The sequence below is a fragment of the Lactuca sativa genome, chromosome 7 (assembly GCF_002870075.4).
Source record: "Lactuca sativa cultivar Salinas chromosome 7, Lsat_Salinas_v11, whole genome shotgun sequence".
Lineage (NCBI taxonomy): Eukaryota > Viridiplantae > Streptophyta > Magnoliopsida > Asterales > Asteraceae > Lactuca > Lactuca sativa.
In genome coordinates, this window is record NC_056629.2 from 150,735,394 (window position 1) to 150,758,348 (window position 22,955).

Here is a 22,955-nt window from a genome sequence, read left to right on the forward strand (position 1 = left end):
AGAAGAAGATGTTGATCATATTTTGGTGAAGTGTCTGTTTACCAAAGTTATAAGGGACAAAACCTTCAACTGGCGTGACATACAAAATTATCCGTTCAACAACATTGGTGACATGATTGGATTTGCTGCAAAATTCGGGGAGAAATCCTAAAATGAAAGATCGGATATATACCATCTGTTATGGTCTTTTCTGGAACCTTTGGAAATATTGTAATGAACGGATGTTCAGACAAGTGTTCATCAACCCTTCACTTGGTGTAGAGCAAATTAAATATGTATTGTATATGTTGGTTAAATGTAGGGGTAAAGACAATAATTGTTCATGGGATGAGTAGTCTAAGTCTCCCTTTTGTATGTGATAATTTTTGTACTTTGTTCTTTGTTCTTTGTTTTGCTCCGTTTATAGTTAGTTGCTAGTCGGGGGTTAATTTTAATAATATCTTATGTCTCAAAAAAAAAATATAGGCTACCTAATCCTCTCTAATAAATGAAAATAATTTTGCCACATGTTACTCTTTCATTAACTTGGACACATGTCATTTTTTGGTATTTTTGAATAAATGTTTTTTTATTTGTCATTTTCTCATTTTTTTTTTATCTTTTTTTAATTAACACATCATATTTACACCTCAAATAATAATTCCTTAATTGAAAATAACCAATAAATTACAATATTACAACTCATATAGTATTTAAAATGTTTCCATTTAAATTCAAATTTTAAATTTTAAATTTAAATAAATTTTTGTTTAAACCTTCATATTTAATTTTTTGTTTTTTCCAACCCGTATAATATACGGGTCTCACAACTAGTCACATCAAATGTACAAATGTTAATAAATTGACTCCCTTTCACGTACCATAACTCCTTAAATACATTTCATCTAAGTCAACAACATAATAAATGTAGTTGACTTTAGAAACATATGCTTTTTTCCAAAAAAAAAAGCTTTGAAAGAATCCATCCATGATGAAGACAAAGGGATTGATTAAATGGACATTCCATTTTACTATTTAGACATCCTATATAATTTTATAGGATATCTAAATTATAAGTAGATTAAAAAACCTTTTACGAACCAAACAATAAATGGACATCCATGATGAAGACAAAGGGATTGACTAAATGGATATCCCATTTTACTATTTAGACACTCTATATAATTTTATAAGATGTCTAAATTATAAGTAGATTAAAAAACCTTTTACGAACCATACAATAAAGATGATAAAAACTTAAATAGGGAAAACAATGATGCTTTCTAATTAATAATCATATATGAGAAAATCTTACCATAAACATTCCACTCATCTTTGTCACTGTTGGTGCCATGAATACTCCATAAGGTCACAGCCATTGTAAGCAAAATGTCAAAATTAGAAGCAAGTTAAAGAAGAAAAAATTGAAGTTATGAGATTAATTGGTTGTAGATGAAGATATAAACAATATGGAAGGATATAATGAAGGGGCAGGTGAGGCAATTTAACAAACTTACGAGAACGGCGTTTATAACATAAACTAGCGCGGTAATTTCCCCAAACCACGGGATGGTTTTTATTAAATTTTCAAAAGTTGACCAAACATGGGATTTTTACCAAATTTTAAGGACCAATTATGTATTTTCCTCTTAAAATTATATATTAAATTTTGAAGGTGATATCACTCTTTTGTTTATTTTTATTTATGTATCGTTGCATATATGTTAATTGATAGGCCGGAGTCGTGAAACTTTATAAATTAAATTAATTCTTAAACAAAAATCTAACAATTTATAAACGTTAAAGATGATGAAAGTAAAATGACCATAACGTCTTTCACGTGCAATACAAATATTGAAACGAGTTAACAGCATTCATTTCAGAAACCAAGAATACCTATTAAAGAAAAATAATCATAGTCTTTAAGAATAAATTTGTATATATTATTTACTTAAAGGAAAAAAAATCATGAGTATGACCAATAAAGTCAACTCATTTATGCTATACTCATAATAATGCGTTCAACTCATGATTATATATATAAGCCACAAATGATACTTAAAAGCTACATCCCTACCTTTTTTTCTTGCCTTCTTTCAACCCATGGGCACCGTTGATGACCGGAAAACATATTCACCCACAGACATCGCCGGCGACGACGATGACGTCTCTCCCATTGAAGAAGTCCGGCTGACTGTAACAAACACCGACGACCCGACACTTCCGGTATGGACATTCAGGATGTGGTTCTTGGGCTTGATCTCATGTGCCCTATTGTCTTTCTTTAACCAGTTCTTTTCTTTCCGAACTGAACCACTAGTCATCACCCAAATTACAGTCCAAGTCGCCACCCTACCCATTGGTCACTTCATGGCGGCGGTTCTGCCGGAGACTAAGTTCCGGCTGCCTGGTTTTGGAGCCAAATCATTCTCTTTCAACCCGGGTCCTTTTAACATGAAGGAGCATGTTCTTATTTCCATCTTTGCTAATGCCGGAAGTGCTTTTGGAAACGGATCACCTTATGCTGTCGGCATTGTCACGATTATCAAGGCTTTTTATCACCGGAATATTTCTTTTTTGGCTGGGTGGCTGCTTATCATTACTACACAGGTAACGTATACTAAATGTAACTGTAACCAAACTATATTTATAAATTCTCCGGTGAACTTTAATAGTGATTTTCCGGCGAGTTTAGTAATTTGATGGTGGTTGAGTAGGTTTTAGGGTACGGATGGGCCGGATTGTTGAGGAAATACGTGGTGGAGCCGGCTCATATGTGGTGGCCGGGGACTCTTGTTCAGGTCTCCCTTTTCCGGTATGGCATTCATTTAATTTATTGCCTTCCAAATTTAATTAAATAATTTACTACCGTTACATTCCTTTTGGTCAAGTATGTTTGACTAAGGAGATTCTACATTCATACAGAAAAGATATTTATCGTTTTTAAAAAGTCTTTGATTGAACAATTACCATCTTTGATTATGAAAGTGATTAATTATTGAGAGTGACCGAATTAAATGTTTTATTTATTTTGTATTTTTTAATCTTCTAGAAATTTAAAAACATTTTATTCATTTTTGTAATTGATCTATTGTATATTCTTTTAGCCGAATTCCAATAAAATTATCTTTTTGGTGTTCATAAAAAAATCTATGTTATATGATTATTCTTTTAGTTTGGATGTTGGTCGCTCTCAATAATTATTCACTTTATAAAAGATGTTAATTGATCAATCAGTGGCTTTTTTTTTTAAATGGTATCAAGTTATTAAATATGTTTTTAACCATTTAATGTCACAAATTTATCATATTCTACAATTTATTTAAATACTAAACATAGAAATATATAAATTTATAAGTATGGTAACTTGGTTGTATTAATGATTAAAATATTACATAAAATGGTAAAAGATTTTAGTTTGTTATTGTAAATCGATAAAAAGGAAGGTTGAAAAATTAATATAATACTAAAAGTATCTATATATATTTTTATTCTTTTAGTTGACTCGTTCAACGATATGGTTATATGTTCAGAAGTATTCAGAACAAATAGTTAAAGCACCATATGAATGCTAAAATTTTATATAGTATCTGCTGCCATAATTTTGTTTTCCTCAATCTGAAACGTATTTTATAAAGGAATTCTATTACCATGAAACAAGCTATATATACATTGGTATTAATGCACTTACAGCTATTTTATATAGGATAATGATCAACAAGTTCAAAAGATATATACTAGACATATATTCTAAATGCATTATCTTTGTAACATCCCTTTGTCAAATCAATTTTATGTGCACTTATGATATAAAGTGGTGCATTAAGCTTTGATTGACCGAACCAATAAACCTGAAAAACAAGACCAAATTAACAAGAAAAAAAGGCACTATTTTAATTTTAAAACGGATAAATTCTAAACTAAAGTAAAACTAATACCAAACCGGTTTAGATTTGCTTGGTTCATAACATATTCATGGTTCAAGTTATATGGATATTAAATTGCAGTTAAGTTACATATAATTATTCTTTAATTTTTTCACTCTCATGCAGTCCAAAAAAATGGTTTTGATTTTAAATTGAATTATATACAAAGAAGTCAAATACAGCTACCGTTTTTAGCCACTTGACCCATAAGTCATCAATGATGTAACCCTTAAGTCATCGATGATGGCTAAATCGATTGACTAGAGATTCTCCACTCTCTGTCATGCATATCCACTATCCGATTATATTTTCATATAATATATAATCAAGATTCAAAAGAATTACAAATCTTAATATGCTAAAACACTAAGCATATACGTGACGTTATGCTTTTATTTATAATTATATATCTGGACTAATTACTAAACAAAACTTTATTAAATATATTAAAAAAAAGGCTATCTTATTTGGCAAACTGAACTTTGTAATATAAATTTTTTGTGGAGTTCCTTTTTTTACAACATATACTTTTCACATTATTTGTAAGCTTTTTTACAATTATAATAATTTTTTTTTTATTTTTTGTAGAAAACAAATATTACTATATTAATTACTAAAATATGTGGATATATAAGTTTTTGATTAGTTATGTTTGTGTTAATTTGACACAACAAATAAAAACAATAAAGAACAAAAACCTTTTGAGTAAATTACAAGAAGCGTTCTGTTTGAGGTAATTTATACGTTTTGTTTATAATTTTTTTTTTGTAATTTGGAATGTCTCTACTATTTGGTTTTGTTGTGTGTTTGATCCATGTCTTAACTATTTTGACTTTGATATTTTAATTTATTTAAATAAGATGAATTAGATAAGATAATATAAGGTGAGTGAGGTTGGGGATGCATTTATTTAAATAAATTAAAAAATCAAGGGCAAAATATTCTTTTTTAAATAAGATAGAGACCAAATACGCAACAAAAGCAAACAATAAAGACCTTACAAATTAAAAAATATAAGTTAGAGACAAAATTTACAAGTTACCCCAAACCACAGGGCCATTCGTCTAATTTACTCAAAGCTTTTAATTCCTCTAATTATCAACCTGTAAATTACAATGTCTGATTCATATATATTCATTTCGCAGGGCTTTGCATGAAAAGGACGACCAACGCATGACACGTGCAAAGTTCTTCCTAATCGCTCTAATTTGCAGCTTTTCATGGTACTTAATCCCAGGATACTTCTTTTCAACTCTCTCAAGCATCTCATGGGTTTGCTGGGCGTTTTCCGATTCAGTCACCGCTCAACAACTAGGATCCGGCATGCGAGGTCTTGGCGTCGGAGCTATATCCCTTGATTGGTCTGTTGCAGCGTCTTTCTTGTTCAGCCCTCTAATCAGCCCCTTCTTTGCCATCGTCAATGTCCTTCTGGGATATGCACTGATAATCTATGTCGTTATGCCATTGTCTTACTGGGGTGTCGACCTTTATGGTGCTCGTAGATTCCCTATATTCTCCTCACACTTGTTTACATCCGAGGGTCAAAAGTATAACATATCCGCCATTGTTAATGATAAGTTTGAGATAGACATGGCGAAGTATGAAGAACAAGGAAGGATTCATATGAGCACGTTTTTTGCTCTCACTTATGGCTTTGGATTTGCATCCATTGCATCCACTCTAACACATGTGGCCTTCTTTTATGGAAGGTGAGAAATAGTTTCAACTTCTTTATTACTAAAAGTAGTAAATATGTTGTATAAAACTTTAGTTAATTAATCGTGTATGTTTTGTAATCAGGGAAATATACGATAGGTTTCGAGCTTCATACAAGGAGAAAGAAGATATACACACACGACTCATGAAGAGATACAAGGACATACCCAACTGGTGGTTCCATTTGTTGCTATTAGTAACACTTGTAGTCTCTCTTCTACTTTGCACTGTTTTAAATGATCAAGTTCAGATGCCATGGTGGGGACTCATATTTGCGTCTGTAATCGCCTTCATTTTCACCCTCCCAATAAGCATCATAACTGCCACCACAAATCAGGTTAACATCTTTGTATACATACGATTCATTTTTCTTCTTAAAAACATATAAAAAAACGTAACATTTTGATACATATTAACATAGACACCAGGGCTAAACATCATAACGGAGTACATTATGGGGGTTATATTGCCTGGAAGACCGATAGCAAATGTATGCTTCAAGGTTTATGGTTACATGAGTATGACACAAGCTATTTCGTTTCTAAGTGATTTCAAGCTTGGACATTACATGAAGATTCCTCCTAGATCAATGTTTTTGGTTCAGGTAATGCATGTTGATATAATACAAAAGTTCGATGTTTTTTAGTTAAAAACTAACCTACTTCTTGTTGAACATTATAGTTTATAGGAACTATTTTTGCGGGAACTATAAACCTTGTTGTGGCTGTGTGGCTACTAGACTCGATAGAAAATATCTGTCAGGATGAACTTCTTCCATTGGATAGTCCATGGACATGTCCAGGAGATAGAGTCTTTTTTGATGCATCAGTGATATGGGGATTAGTGGGACCTAAACGTATCTTTGGGACTCTTGGAAATTACAGTTCGATGAACTGGTTCTTTCTCGGAGGTGCATTAGGACCCATCATCGTTTGGCTGTTTTACAAGGCGTTTCCTAAACAAACGTGGCTGCCGTTGGTAAACCTGCCGGTGATTTTAGGAGCAACAGGTGCCATGCCACCGGCGACACCAGTAAACTTCAATTCATGGATTCTAATCGGGATTGTTTTCAACTATTTTGTTTTCCGGTACCGGAAAAAATGGTGGCAGAGGTATAATTATATTCTCTCGGCTGCACTGGACGCCGGTGTAGCTTTCATGGCGGTGTTGCTTTATTTCTCGGTGGGACTTGAAGATAAAGGAGTGAGTTGGTGGGGTACTGAAGGTGAACACTGTGAATTGGCGACTTGTCCAACAGCGAAAGGGATTAGTGTACATGGGTGTCCAGTTAATTAACCGATGGTAGTATATTGGTGTTCGGGGTAATACCGGAAACATTTATACCATATTAATAGTTTGCTGTTAAACCATAGATATATATATGATGGAATGTAAAGAATTCAGAAGGTTAGGCACTTAGGCATCATGAGGCTACAGGGTATCATGATTTATTTGTTGGGTTATGAATGTTAATTTTTATAAAAGCGTGAATTTATCATCTTATAATGCAATTTAGAGAAGTTATTGCTTTAGGGATGTTCGACAGAATTTGAATTTTTAAAAGTTGTTTGGTTGGAACTATAAAATTGTTGTGTTAGATCGTAAAAATGACCATTTTATTAAACCTTTATGTATGATTTTTTTTGTTGAATTACATGTTTATGTTTTAAAAAAATAATAGAAATATTTCTTTAATAATTATAAAAAGGTATAAATATCATACAAAATCCAAATCAAACATAAATATTTTCAAATCCATACTAAAATCCTACAAAATCCAAATCATACTAAAGTATTTTCAAATCCACAACACCAAGTGAGGAAAGAATAAAATGGTCTTTTATCCTGGGTGTTGGACGAATTAACTAGATTACCGGTTATGGACTATAACCCAATTTTTAATTGGGATTTTCTTTGGTTGGTTAGTGTGGGGATTCTCCGGTTCAAGAATCCAAGTATCTATTAAAGCAGATTGAGGTGAGTTTGCTCAATATACTGTAGCACACTAGAATATGTTATGTGCTTGTAGTCTTTGGGAATCCTGATGTATGTGTTGTATGCATGTGTGCCTCTTTGCTATATGTATGTGGGGTAAAATAGACTAGGTACAACCTTGAGCTGACATATAAGTTGAAATAGACTCGGGGGTGAAATAGACCCAGAACAGCCTTGAGCTGGCATATATGTATGGTATGTGGTATTTTGCGGAACTCACTAAGCTTCGTGTTTATGGTTTTCAGTTTCTGTTTGAGGTACTTCCAGATCAAATTGGAAGAGCTTGGGATGATCGTATCACACACACCATGACTTTTCACTTACTTGACTCAAATGTGTTTTAGATGATTATGAATACATTATGATTTCTATTAGGTTTTACTAAACACGTTTGGTTGATGTTTTATTTAATATGAAAACAAAAAATTTGGTTTTAATTTTTGGGATGTTACAAGTTGGTATTAGTGCCTTGGTTTGAGAGATTCAGGCATACTCTCGGGTATGTCTGAACTCAAACTAAGTGTGTAACATCCTAAAAATCATGACTAAAAATTTCTTTAAAAATATTACTAAATCATAGCATTAGATCATTTTCAAACATACTGAAAGGGTTATATGACAAATCAAAGTATTTTTCCCAAAACACTTATTCATTTTATTAGAGTAAACATCCCATACTAAACTCCTTGGTGTGTGCCATGCGAGCATCCCGAGCTCTTCCTTCCGCTATCGGAAGTACCTGAAACCAAAATTGAAAACCGTAAGCACGGAGCTTAGTGAGTTCCCCAACCTACCACATACCATACATATCTATTGATTCAAACATGCCATATACAACCGTGAGCACATAATCACATACTGGGCCCCTGCCCGCTGCAGTGGGCCTCGCCCGCCATCGGACCCCGTCCGTCATCATGCCCCACCTGGCATCAGGTCCCACCTGGCATCGAGCCCCACTCGGTATACAGATCTGTTTCCCTTAGGCCCCACCTGTCTCTGGGCCTCGCCCACTATACACATATATACGATCAAATTGTTGGGTTTTGAGCATACTAACACTCCTATGGTGCACATGCAACCCTAGAAACCTTATATCTATGTTTTCTCTAAAATACATGCAAATTTTATTTCCAAGGTTCACAACCTAACTAGTAAGTTATGGGGTACTGTAATATAAAACTTTAAGTAGAATAACATACATTTCTTTTGTGGTTGTTTGCTTGGAGTTTTAGAGCCTAGCACCAATAATGTGGATGCCTCAAGTGGTGTCACAAATCACCAAAACAAGTTGGAAGCTCTTGAGAGAATAAGAACACTATAGAAATCGGCTCACCCTTATGCTCACACACACTAGTGCCAATTTTAGAACCAAGGGCCTCTTTATATACTATGGAGGATTAGGGTAAAACCCTAATACCCATGACTCTTTATTTACCTAGGATCCATGGGTTAAAATCTCCATGGACTATCCATGGACCTCATATACTCTTAGCCCATCCCAAATAAATCTTAGCCCAATCCACATATATAAATAAGAGTCCATATTTAATTAGCTCGATTTTGATCACTAAATTAATTCTAAATTAATTCTTGATCAATACTAATTAAATAATTACAACTTCATATTAATATATTATAACTAATAATATATTAATATATCATAAACATCTTATTCTCAAAAGTATATCCATGCAAGTTGTTAGGTGAAGTGCAACCCAAATGGACCATGCCGGGTCGGGTCAAGTTGATATCAAATATAGTTACGGACTTAGAAACCTTATGCAACACAAATAACATACTGAAAAATACATAAACATTCCCTAAACATACCTTGATCTAAGGCCTCGCCTAACTTGGGCCCCGCCCCTGGTCTGCTACTGAAGTGGTGGATCCCCGTCCACACTCCTACTAGTAGTGAGATACGGGCCCCCACCCACACTCACATCCTTCCTACCACGGGCCTCGCCCCTGTTCTGATAATATCGAGATATGGAACCCCCTCTATACTCAGCTAGTGATGAGATACGAGACCTCGCCCACACTCACCTCCCTACCAGGCACATACAAGTATCACGAAGACAATAAGCTAACCGGGACTTCTGAACTGCTGACCCTTCGGCTTCCTGAACTATCAATACCCAAATAACATTTAGACCATAATAATCTAAAAGTCAACCCTGGTCAAACTTGGTCAAAGTCAACGTTCAAAGTCAACCTCCAGTTGACTTGACTCGCCGAGTTGTTCTACCAAATTGTCGAGTCCATACCCCTACAAACCAATACATCCCTCGACTCAACTCTTGTAGTCTAACAAGAACTCGATGGGTCCTCCTTCAACCATACAATCGGGACCATCTTCAACCAACTCACCGAGTTCATCCTTGAACTCATCGAGTTCATCATCCACATATAAATATGTCTAGTCTGTGACTCGCCGAGTTGTATGAACAACTTGTCGAGTCCATCTTCATAAACTAAGGAGATTGCCTTAGACTCGCCGAGTTCTTCCTTGATATCATCGAGTACGATGAACTTCATGACCATCATGGACTCGGGCCGACTGAGTCCCTTTCCAAACTCAACTCATACCCTTAACAGAAGGGTTTTGGGACAAGAACTAGCCTCACTCGCCGAGTCCCACAACTGACTAGCTGAGTCTCTCTATGTCCAACACTATTCAGACGATTTCAGACAAACTCAAGGCACCCAAAACATAGATCTGGACCCAACCATCTCCTAACCATGCAAAGCTACTGCCTTTTTCCTCCATTCATGGCCTTTTGAGCTAAAAAGGTCAAAAGAACACTTCATATTCTTGCATGGAGATTCCTATGGCATAAAGTTTGCACCTTTATGCTATAACATCCCTTAATAGTGTTAGATCTGAAAACACAGCTCTTGGGGCGTCCATTCCTCTCATACTAGGGTTCTTGGACTAAAAAACCCCAAAATAAAAAAGAAGAGAGATCTACATGCATAATGATCAAGGTGGAAACTTTCTAACCAGAAAATGGAGGAGAATGCAAGAGGTTTTTGGATCTACTAGTATCTTCTTGAACTCTAAGGCTTCACCTTCTTCTTCAAGCTTCACAACACTCAAGAATGCTCACAAAGGCTCACAAACTCATGGGAGGCACCAGGGCTTCGTTCTGGAGTTGAGAGAGCATCAAGGAGGCTGATGAAGGGTTATAATGTTCTTTAAATAGGGTACAAGACCTGCATTTAGGTTTTCCCCAAACCTGACCAACTCGCCGAGTCAGTCCTCTGACTCGTCGAGTAGGTCACTAAAATCGCGACCCTATCCGCGCTCCTACTCATCGAGTCACTCCATCTACTCGACGAGTCCCTTCCTTAATTTGAGGTTTTCTTTCCTTTCTAAACCTCTGAATTCAGGGTGTTACAAAGGGTTTGGGCAGATTTTCATAAAAAGAAATGCTTTATAAAAATGAGTTTTCTTATAAAAAAAAGGGGGCGTGGTGTATGCAATTGGCTGAGCTCAAGTAAGTTTTCCGAAAATACCCATATATGTTTTGTGTTATGCTTGGAATTTAGAATCTGTGAATCACATGCTAGATTAGGGCTAAGGATTTGCTTAGGATTCGCATGACAGAATGCTAGAAGAGAAGCCTTTATATGCCTACTGTATGAGCTTGTAGAGTTGCATGCAAGTACTGATCAGTCAATGATAGGTTGACCTATTTAGGTTATCCCTTGATTCCGATTACGCAATGCTCGAATGTTGCTTGCTTTGTGCTTTTAGGAGTTTCCATTAACATCATCTAACTAGTAAGTGAATACGCTAAATTGTATATTACGGAGATTAGATAATTTTAGAAGTATAGGTTTAACCCTATTACGCATCTCTTGTTTGAGTTCAACCGTTGTAGTGTGAGACCTTTCATTCGAAGAATTATCTGGTGTCGATGACATGTAATTGTATTTGTAAGCTAGTTAGAGGGTGTTAGGGGAGTTCATTCTTTAGCTGATGGCGGAGAGTTGTGTGGTGGTAGCCCTAGGAAAACCTAGGAGATGATTCGGTGTCGGAAGCCTTGTTTTGTTGAGGGCTATTTGGATTGTTCCAGAAGTGACTTGGGGGATTTGGGGCGATCCTTGAGGAAAGTACAAATAGATGTGGTAGGTAGTATGGGCCTATACTACTGGAAGCAGAGGATTTTTACTCCAGTTAAGGGGAGTCATGAAGATACTAGGAAACTTGTAGACCATGGAATTCTTTGAGTATGTTTTGATGGCTTATATGGTTTATTTTCAGTATGGTATTCACTCGAGGAGGTTTTGGTCGCGACTCTGGTGTCGGCAGTAGAGCTAGGATTTTTTATATGGTGGTACAAAAATTATCAAATTTAAAATAGTAATTGTCAAGATTCAAAAGAATATTTTCAAAGAGTTTCTAAATATTTGAAGTCGTAAATTGGAAAAACATAAGTTAAGCAAAAATTACAATTGAATCCGCTAATTTATCATATCCTGAAATCGATGAATGATATCATCATCTAGAAGTTGTAGAAACACATCCTTCTTAATAAAAGTGACTAAACAATCGTTTAAAATTTGATCACCCATCCTATTCCGCAACTTATTTTTGACATATGACATTCCATAAAGTACTCTCTCTACATTTTCAGTAGCAACTGGAAGAACCAACATTAACTTGATAAGCAAAAACACCAGTGGATAAGCCACATGTCTATTTGTATCAACAAGCTTCATCGAAAGGGAAGTAACATCATGGATATTTTGGAACTCAACATCTTTTTTCACATCATTTATGAAGATATCAAATTGACAATCAACAGTCATCAAATTTGTGCTTCAAAATTCAGAAGGATAGAGAGTAGCAAGTTTGAGTAATTTATCTTTGTCAAAAGAAGAGAAGCCTATTTTGGGGACTTAAGCAAGTCATGCATGTAAGCAAATCCATATTCACTTCATCAAATCGGTCATCTAGTTCTTAACGTAATAAGTCAGTTAATCCAATAAACATTTCAACTCAGAAATGATGAATATGTGTTGCTTGTTGGACAAAATGCTTTGACCTTCCTTGAGGGATATACTGATCTTCCATATTCGGAACAACAATGTCATACTTATTACACAATGATATGACTTTATTCATGTGGTTATCCCATCCAAGATCCCTCATATTTTGCATAACTCCTTTAGTCGTCGAAACAAGTCTCATAGCACTAACAATGTCTTGATCTTTTCTTTGCAAAGCAAGAGACAAATAATTAGTGTATCCAAGTATAGTAGACATTAATTGTGACACAAAGACAAAATCAAATGACTATAGTGAGTATAAAATACCTTGGGCTTTTGCTTTATCATCCGAATTTGAACCATTCTTTCCGATCTTCACAAGTACTTCAACAATTGTAGGGAACAAGCTGATCATATTTAAAATAGTTTTGTAGTGAGATCCCCAACGGGTTTCACCAAGTCTCTTCAAACCAAGTTCTTGATTTAAGCTTGTTCCTGTTTTAATTTCACCCATTTTCAATGCTTGAGCTACGTTTTGAGCTTGAATTTCTCGAATCATTTCTCTCCTCTTACAAGAAACTCCAACAACATTTAACAATGTTGTAATTATATAAAAAGGCCAAGCACAATCACTATTCTTTTTAGCCATTGCGAAGAGTGTTAGTTGAAGCTGATGAGTAAAACAATGAACATAGTAAGCACTAGGAGTTTCAAAAAGAATTAAAGTCATTAGGCCATTTATCTCACCGTTCATGATGCTAGCCCCATCATATCCTTGTCCTCTAATCATAGATGGACTTAAAGATTGTTCAACAAGTAAACTAATAATTCCATTTTTCAGAGTCAATGCAGTGGTGCCTCTAACATGAACAAGTCCAAGAAACCTCTCAAGTATTCTTGTCGTATTTCATTCAACATAACGCAAACAAAGAGCTAGTTGTTCCTTGTGGGACACGTAACTCGACTCATCAGCCACGATAGCAAAGTAGTCATCACCGACATCATGTATAATTCTCTTAGTAGTTTCTTTAGCACAACAATTAATAATTTATTTTTGAATCATGGGAGATATTAATTGGCAATTACCCGGAGCATTTTCAAGTATGAAATTTAACACATCTTCATTATGTGTTTTTAGCCACTTCAAAAGTTCAAGAAAATTTCATATGTTAATAGATTCCTCATTTTATCCATGCCCACGAAATGCCAATCCTTGTCGTAACAAATAAGATAAACAAGAAATTGAAGCTTTCAATCGAATTTTGTACACACTTTGAACCTCTTCATTTGCATTACCAAAAGCAACATGTTGATTTCTTTTTACCATCTCTTAAATTCACATATTTCTCATAAGCAAGGTTGTGAGCACTTTTAAGTCCACCAAGATATTTTTGGAATCTATCTGGTTTATTCCATAACCGAAATCCGCCGTTGACAAATGCATCTCCACCTATATTAGCTTCAACTTCATTCTTAAACAAGTAACAAACAAAACAAAATGCTGCATCTTTGTAAATACTATATTCAAGCCAATCCCGTTTTTTATACCAAGAAATGCTAAAACGACATGGACCTCCAATGTCTCTTGTAGGAAAGGCATAAGTTTTTGGCTGACAAGGCTTTTTAAGAATGTATGTTCTCCTAACAGCATTTCGTTGATTTTGAGGATAGTCTATAATGTTTTTTCTTTTTCCCGGATCATGAGGAAGAAGTTCAACATAATAAACTAATTCATCATCCTCTAATGACGCATTTGAACCATCCAAATTTGAATCAATTGGTGAAGAACATTGAGTGTCTTGAAATTTCATCTTTTTTAACATAAATTGTCGAAGATCGGGTTGTTTTCCCTTCAATTTTTTTTTGATATGGGTGGATTACTCATTATTTTAAACGAACCCTAACATATAAAATAAAGAAAATCAATAAGAAATAAGAAATAATCAATAATAGAAACATTTATGACACAAATTAAAATCATATTCCTAAATATAATTATCTGAAAGCATAGAACATAAACTAATTTTAAAAACATAAGAAGCAAAAAGATACCTGATGTATAATAAAGACTAAATGTCAGTTTGTCTTACTTTGTTGCGACCTTATGATGAACGATTTGCACTTGTTGGCACGGGTATGAAACGTCAAATTGGAATGGAAGTTATTAGGCAATTAAGGCCCACAATAAATAACTATTTATGAAATAGAGGCGGATATTTTATTGGGCTCAATTACGTATGGATTTAAATATATAATCAATAGATATAGTTTTTATGAGTTTTGTAGTTATTTATTCAATATCTAAATATGGTACAAACATTTTATTTGGGGCATGGGTTACAATAACAAAGCATGTTTATAAAAATAAAATTATGTATATATAAGTTTTTTAAGGGATGCTGTAGTACCCCCCATGCACCAGCTGGCTTCGCCATTGGGTGTCGGTGATGGTTTTGGTTTGGGTTCTGGAGTCGAGTTTATGAATTATCAGATGTGGTAGCTTATTTCAGTAGAGATTACCCACAATATTCTTAAGCAGACTCACGTGATCTTTGGCACGGTCAAAGAGAGTATTTTGGAGATTCTGGATGAGCGTTTGGGCGTTTTTCGTTCTGAGATGGTGTCGATGATGGGAGCTCACACTTTGACTTTTCGAGGTGTTGGATATTATTCCTTTTATATATCAGCTCAGATACCGATTGTTGGAAATATAAAAATCTGATCACCGCGACAAAAGGCTCGGTTACCAGTCACTGTGTGATAGATATATAAGTTTAAGATATAAGATGTAAATATATATAAAGAATAATAATTGCGGAATAAGTATAAATATAAAAGCTATAAATGACTGAAATCTATAATAATATAAATGACTGTATTTAAATGACGTAAAGCTATAAATAATATAAATGACTGTATTTAAATGACATAAAGCTATAATATATATATATATATATATATAAGTATATAAATATATATCAAGTAGGTTCGTCAATAAATTGACTGAACTGGACTCGTGGAACGACTGGTCGATATTTGTTCTCTTGAAAGGACCAGTCGATATTGGGACTCTTGGAACGACTGGTCGATATTTGTTCAAAGATCAATCCGGTATTTGATAAGTAGTAAAAAGTTCATTTTCATGTAAAATGGGTTGTTTACAAAACAGTGCAAAGTACACGAGTCATGTATTTGTATACGGGTATCGGGTGTTTTGAGGAGATTTGATGAGGATGGAGTGGGTATTTGGAGGGTGTTAGGAGGTGGAATAAGGTTGTAATTTTGGTGGTGTAAGGCAGCAAAGATGGTGAAGTTGAAGGAGCTTTGGGTGGTGATGGATGTAGATTTTCGGAGTAGATCTCTCTGGATAGCCAATTCTCTCTCGCGTCTCTTTGGGGTTTCCCGTGGTCAAAATCATCCACGAAAATTTCTGAATGTAGGTAAGGTTCTGAAGAATTGATGGTGAAAATCTCCCTAGTATTATTTTGGATGTGTTGTGCTCGGTTATTTCTTTTCTAACATGCAAATTCTGATGTCGAAAAACAGCAAGGTGGTGATGGTTGTGGTGATTTGAAAGGTTTTTTTTTGGAGGAGGTTTAAGGAGGGTTTTTGGAGGGTGTTTGGAGAGTATTTTGAGGTTGGAAGGAGGTTAATATAAGAGAGGTGTTTGGTGGTAAATGGTGTGATGAACAAACATAGTGAAGATGAAGAACCTTGAGTTTCAATGAAGAAGATGAAGATGGTTGATGGTGTTCTTCATTTAGCTTGTTGATGATCTTGGTGTTCTTCACTTCATTGTTGTTTGATCTTGGTGTTCTTCATTTTCTCCAGGGATTTGTCTTTGTTCTTGAAGAAGATGAAGATTGGTGATGTTCTTGGGAGTGTTTGTAGTTTGTAGGAAGTGTTACAAGATTACAAAATGAACACACACACTTACATACACAAACTCATGTATACATATATGCATGAAAAAAATATCTTCTAGTGCACTTGAGTATATGGAGAGTTGGCTGCAAGTTGATGTAGAGTAGGAGGCAAAAACGTGGGGTATTCATTTGCAACTTCATTTCCTTGACTTATTGACACTTCTTTGTTGACTTTTCCAATTGTTTGACTTTTCCATATACAACATATATATATATATATATATATATATATAATACATATATACATATATAATACATAAATATACATATAATACATATATATACGTATATATATATATATATATATATATATATATATATATATATATATATATTATTGAAACTGTTTAGTCACACAACTAATTTTCTCGTCTATGCATTTTCGGTCATTCGCGTGTTTTCGTATTTTCCGTTTGATCACGCATTCATGCAACCTGAAATAACTGATAATATTTGTTAGATTGTATAAAAACAGTTCATCTTATTTCAGTGATGGTCACATACAAGGTTACATAAGAACATTTTTCAACAATTTCCCCCTATGTGATCATTGCTGAAATAAGGACAGGTATGATATAATCGTATTGACAGTTTAACTTTTGAAGATTAGAGATAAATGATTTGTCAATAGATAAGATATATATAAAACCATAGCAATTGATTTGAAAGTTTGTGACTTGGTTTAACATATCTTATGTAAAAGATTTTCAGAAATTTGTTTCCGAATCAAAGTCTCGGGTTCGGTTATCAAAGGGTAGCCATATATGTATCTAAAGAAATTTCTTAAGATTTTATAGCATTATTAATGACGACAAGTGGTCTAACAGGTCAATTCAGATGAACGCTCATAGGTATAGCTCACACTTCACTTGGGTGTTTGGTTGTTCTGGCAGCAGAACAAGTTAATGATCACTAAAAATGAGTGATATCTCTCTCTGACGACTCACACTCATATTGGAGGTGTTCAGCTATGCTTTTCTTGAAAGACACTTAGTCTCATTATTAGATAATCAATCACATAAGACTGGTTTCGGCATTACTCAGTGGGTTTCTTCATTCATGCCATTAACTTTCACTCTCTCTCCGTCGGGAAATACATGTAGAGGGGTTTACCAATTTTCATAGTGCAGTTTGCAACTAAGAACTTTCAGTGATGAAGGCTACAGTATCCCGAGAAATCCATTGTTGTTGCAGCTTTTTCCTTGATGGTATCCTTTTTGTAGATCAATATCGATTTTTGTAAAAAGATATTTGGTTTTAGCATTGAGAATTTGCTACTTTTTGAGAAAATTGGGATTTTTAAGAGTATCTGTCTTGCGGGATTAAGATATCCCTTTTTGTGAAAAATGGTTAAAAACAGATCACGGGATCTTTTGATGTTTGCTTTGAAATAACCATTTGGTTGAAAGTTTGTTTGAAAATACCAAATATAGAGTAATTTTTGTTTGGTATTTCTTTGGTGAATGATTTGGCTTTCTTGTTGATTTGTCTTTATCTTGATTCGTTTTTGACGATTGGATGTGGATAGATCTTCGTTTTTCTTTGATAAGTGATTGTTGAAATCCTTTTCTTTTCGTCTTTTCTTGTTGATGGATCACGGGATCTTAAGACTTCATTTTTGGTTGGCTTATATCTAGGTAGGGATTGGTGGCATAAAAGACAGTTTGTGTAGTATGTAAGAAATGAATGTATCGTCCCTGGTCATTTTGATATCTAAGCAAAAATGAGACCGTGACAAGGTATAATCGGATATACCTTATAAGCAATAGTGACACACCTAAGCTCACAAGAAATGAATTCCACAGTGTTATAGATTGACGAGGCACAAATTCTCACATGGGTTTTTGTTTTCATTTGAACCTCCTAACCTTATGTCCCTTGATTGTTTAAAATCGTCAATAATGAAACAAAATCGAAGGAAATAAAGTTATATACATTATGAAAAGTAAGAGATTTGAACCTTCACTCCAATTGAGAATCAATATGACTTAAAATCTTCATCGAGCATAAGCATCTGAAAATTAAGTCAAGAGACGATTAATCACAAGGTTCTATAAAAGCTTATTATGGCAAGTCTTTTATTATCTTTTTGAAAATTTGTTTATCTAAATGTTTTTGGAAATATTGGTTATTTGAATGTTTTTGGTATTTTTGAAAAGAAAGCAGTTTTAAATTGTTTTTGGATTTTCTTTTTGAATGAAAGTAAACACACTTTTGTACAAACAAAAAGTAAAAGTTTAAGGATAGATGTTATCTGGATTTAACATTCCTAGACGGCCTAGGAAGTATTGAAAGTTTGTTTCATCGAGAGCCTTAGTGAAGACATCGGCAATTTGATCTTCGGAGTTGATGAAGTGTAGTTCGATATGACCCTTTTGAATGTTGTCTTTGATAAAATGATATCGAATATCGATGTGCTTTGTCATGGAATGGTGAACGGGATTGTGAGAAATGGCAATTGCACTGGTTGAGTCACAAAATATGGGAATTTGTGAGATTTTGAAGCGATAGTCACGCAGTTGAGTTTGCATCCATATGACTTGTGAACAACAACTAGCGGCAGCGACATATTCAGCTTCTGCTGTTGAAGTGGATACACACGTCTGTTTCTTTGAAGTCCAACTCACTAGTCTACCTCCTAGGAATTGACAGCTACCAGATGTACTCTTCCTATCTAGCTTGCATCCTCCGTAGTCTGAGTCGGTGAAAGCGTTCAACTGAAAATCGGATTTAGCTGGATACCAAAGGCCAAGTTTGGGAGTGCCTTTAAGGTATTTGAAGATGCGTTTCACAGCAACTACATGGGATTCCATAGGATTTGCTTGGTATCTAGCACAGACACATGTAGAAAACATGATGTCAGGTCTGCTGGCAATGAGGTATAAGAGTGATCCGATCATTCCACGATATCTTTTCTGGTCAACGGGTTTGCCATTTAAGTCTGCATCAATTTTGTATACAAAAGCCATTGGGTTTTTTGCGGTATTGGATTTGTCCATTGAAAAACGAGTGAGTAGGTTTTTGACATAATTCTCTTGGTTGATGAAAATTCCATCAGTTGACTATTTGATTTGAAGTCCGAGAAATGTAGTCATTTCCCCAATCATGCTCGTTTCAAATTTGCTCTTCATTAAATCTGCAAACTTAACACTTAAAGATTCATCAGTAGAACTGAAAATAATGTCATCAACATATATTTGTACAATTAACAAATGTTTATTAAAGATTTTACGAAAGAGGGTTTGATCGATTGAACCTCTTTTAAAACCTGATTCTTCGAGAAAGGTTGACAACGTGGCATACCAAGCTCGAAGTGCTTGTTTCAAGCCGTAGACAGCTTTCTGCAATTTAAAGCTGTGATCTGGAAATTTGGGATCTTCGAAACCTGGTGGTTGTTGGATGTATACTTCGCGATCTATCTCTCCGTGTAGGAATGCACATTTAACGTCCATTTGGAATACTTTGAAATTCTTATGTGCAGCATATGCAAGAAAGATGCGAATTGCTTCAATTCGGGCAACTGGAGCATATGTTTCATCGTAGTCGATTCCTTCTTGTTGTGAATATCCTTTGACTACAAGACGTGCCTTGTTTCGACAAATGATTCCTTGATCGTCAGTCTTGTTTCTATATACCCATCTTGAACCTATAACAGTAACATCGGGTGGAGTAGGAACAAGATTCCATACGTTGTTTCGTTCAAATTCTGCTAGCTCTTCTTGCATAGCTTTTACCCAGTCTGGATCTTTTATAGCAGAATGTATGGTTTTGGGTTCAGTCATGGATAAGAAGGCTCCAAATAAACATTCATTTGTGGATGCGGCTCTAGTCTGAATGCCTAAGTTGGGATCTCCGATGATTTGGTCTGTTGGATGATTTCTGGTCCACTTTATTAAGTGATCCTCTTCCGCTATAATAATTGGAGTTTCAGTATCCCATTGTTCTTCTCCGGGTGTTTCATCTTGGAATAGGTTTGAAGGTTCCCCCATAAATGATGCATCGGGATTGTTTTGACTATTTGGGGATGGGGTGTTTAAAGGAGGATTTGGTGTTTGTTCCAAAGAGGAAGTATGTGTTGGTGGTTCCCCCTCGAATTGATCTGCATCATTTTGGTTTGTTTGTGGAATAACTTCACTGGGTGTTCCTGTAGGGTCAATTAAAGTAGTTAGAAGTTCAGAATTGTAAGCGGTTTTTGGTTGTTCAAAAAGCAAATCAAGATCGATTTCAATGTCTATGTCAGGAGAAGGTGTTTGTTGAATTGGATTTTGAAAAATATTTTCAATCATTTTTGAACCAAAATGTTCACGATCCAATTTCCTGACATAAAATTCATCGAAATGAACATCGATACTTTCTTCAATTACTCTAGTTCGTTTGTTCAGTACTCGATAAGCAGCTGAAGAAAACAAGTAACCAAGGAAAATTCCTTCGTCCGACCTTGATTCAAATTTTGAAAGGTGATCTTTATTGTTCTTTACGAAACATCGACAACCAAAAATATGGAAAAATTTGAATGTTTGGTTTTCGGTTGTTAATGACTTCATATGGTGTTTTATGAAGATGTTTATGGATTAAGGAACGATTTTGAGTGTAGCAAGCTGTGGCTATTGCTTCTGCCCAGAAGTATTGTGGCAGATCAACGAAGATAAGTATTGATCTTGCAGCTTCACATAGTGTATACAAGTCATATATAACCAAGATCGAATAGGTATTAGACTGGGTGATTTAGCTCTAAGCCCACAACCAAACAAGGAACAGGAAGTAAAGCGGACTTCACCCATTATCCTTCCAATCAGATATTATTTATATATAACCCTAATGTATAAACTAATGAATCATAGAATTAGCATAAATGGTCCTTTCTAAAATGTAAGTTCATAGTGCTAGAAAAGTAGTGTAGTGTATCTCTTTTATTAAAATAAAATCCATTTGAAATTATGTATTTCCCATAAATAAACGTTTTAGGTGATACTATATTGAGTTTCTCATAACCATGCTAAAATGACTAGTGGTCTGCACGGCGTTCTTTGGGCGTCGGAATGAGATGACCTTTGTTACCCCAGGTTTGCCGGCTTAACTGTGGCTAACAGTTGAGGTGCGGGATTTTCCGTCCCGTATAGATCCATACACAAATTCACGCTCTCCCTCAAGGAGACTCTGGTTATAATTTATAGGACTTTAACCTGTACCCTGATGGGTACAACGAAGTAGTGTCTCACAACCCTATATTAACTAGTTTACGTATAGTGTACTAGTGTTCTTTTGCTCTTGAAAAATATATGTTTTCCCTTTAGTAATGTACTTGTATTAAAACTAATTATACTTAAATAAATATTCTAGTAGTGTATCATTGAACTAGGAAAATAATGTATCGTTGAAATAGTGAGATAGAGTAGTGTTCCATAAACTATACCTATTATAGTTTATACATTTGTTTCTGTATAGTGTTCTTGAATTTAGTACAATAGTGTAGTGCTTCCCAAACTATACCTATTATAGTTTATTTATATGTTCTGTAATGAATTGAAAACCCTTGCAATTTAACAGTGTGTATAACGCGATATTAAAAGAATTGTGAAAATACGCTTTTGCTCGACATGTTACAAAAGGGTTAAAGTTTTATCTAACAAGTTTTATACTCATATATATATATATATATATATATATATATATATATATATATATATATATATATATATATATATATATATAAAGCATATATATAAACATGTATTTTGGAAAGCAAAAGTATAAGATAATTGAAGTAATTTGAAATAGTTTAAAATAGTTTGAATTAGTTGAAGTAACTTGGCATGGTTCGAAATCGTTTTGAAATTATTTGAAAATTAACACAAGATTTCTTGTGTTTTACTTGTATCCCCTCCACCTAAAAACATTGAAAAATAGTGAAAAAGTAGGGGTATTAACTCACCTCTAGTGCGTGTGCCTGTTTAGGTAGCAAAACGATAGAGACGATCCTTGAGCTAGTGTATGTGAAAATAGCGATACCCTTATAATATTTATACACGATATCGTATTTAAATTAATGAAATAATTTAAATAATAATTTAAAGTGTTAGGCAACACTAAATTATATAAGATATACTCAAAAAAATTCTAGGAATTATTTGAAGGTGTTCTTAGGTGTTCTTGGTGTTCTTGGGTGAAAACTTGAAGATATGAAGGTTGTTCTTGGTGCTTTTAGTGTTCTTGGTGAAAATAAGAAGATCTAGGCAAGAATCCTATGAATTTATGGGTTTACGGATGATAGTTGAGAGCAAAAGTGAGGTGTTTATGGCCTATATATATATATGTATATATATATATATATATATATATATATATATATATATATATAGGGTAGTGTTTACAGTCATGGATGGGTAGGATTGGGTTTTCGGTTTCTTAATGGACT

General features: G+C 34.4%; 1 protein-coding gene across 1 annotated transcript; it reads left to right on the forward strand.

The window, feature by feature from the left end:
• The first annotated feature begins 2,031 nt into the window (after positions 1-2,031).
• LOC111911494 (oligopeptide transporter 4) lies at positions 2,032-7,119 on the forward strand. The gene is made up of 6 exons (XM_023907273.3): positions 2,032-2,589; positions 2,697-2,794; positions 5,051-5,614; positions 5,706-5,958; positions 6,043-6,225; positions 6,303-7,119. The coding sequence occupies exons 1-6, from the start codon at positions 2,083-2,085 to the stop codon at positions 6,915-6,917; spliced, it is 2,220 nt and encodes a 739-aa protein (XP_023763041.1). The 5' UTR covers positions 2,032-2,082; the 3' UTR covers positions 6,918-7,119.
• The last annotated feature ends 15,836 nt before the right edge of the window (positions 7,120-22,955 follow it).

Bases quoted from the DNA above. Each gene is read 5' to 3' on its own strand.
- LOC111911494 (XM_023907273.3), top strand. From the start codon at position 2,083: ATGGGCACCGTTGATGACCGGAAAACATATTCACCCACAGACATCGCC. The intron at 2,795-5,050 runs GTATGGCATTCA...TTCATTTCGCAG, and splicing joins GTTCAGGTCTCCCTTTTCCG to GGCTTTGCATGAAAAGGACG. The intron at 5,615-5,705 runs GTGAGAAATAGT...TTTTGTAATCAG, and splicing joins GTGGCCTTCTTTTATGGAAG to GGAAATATACGATAGGTTTC.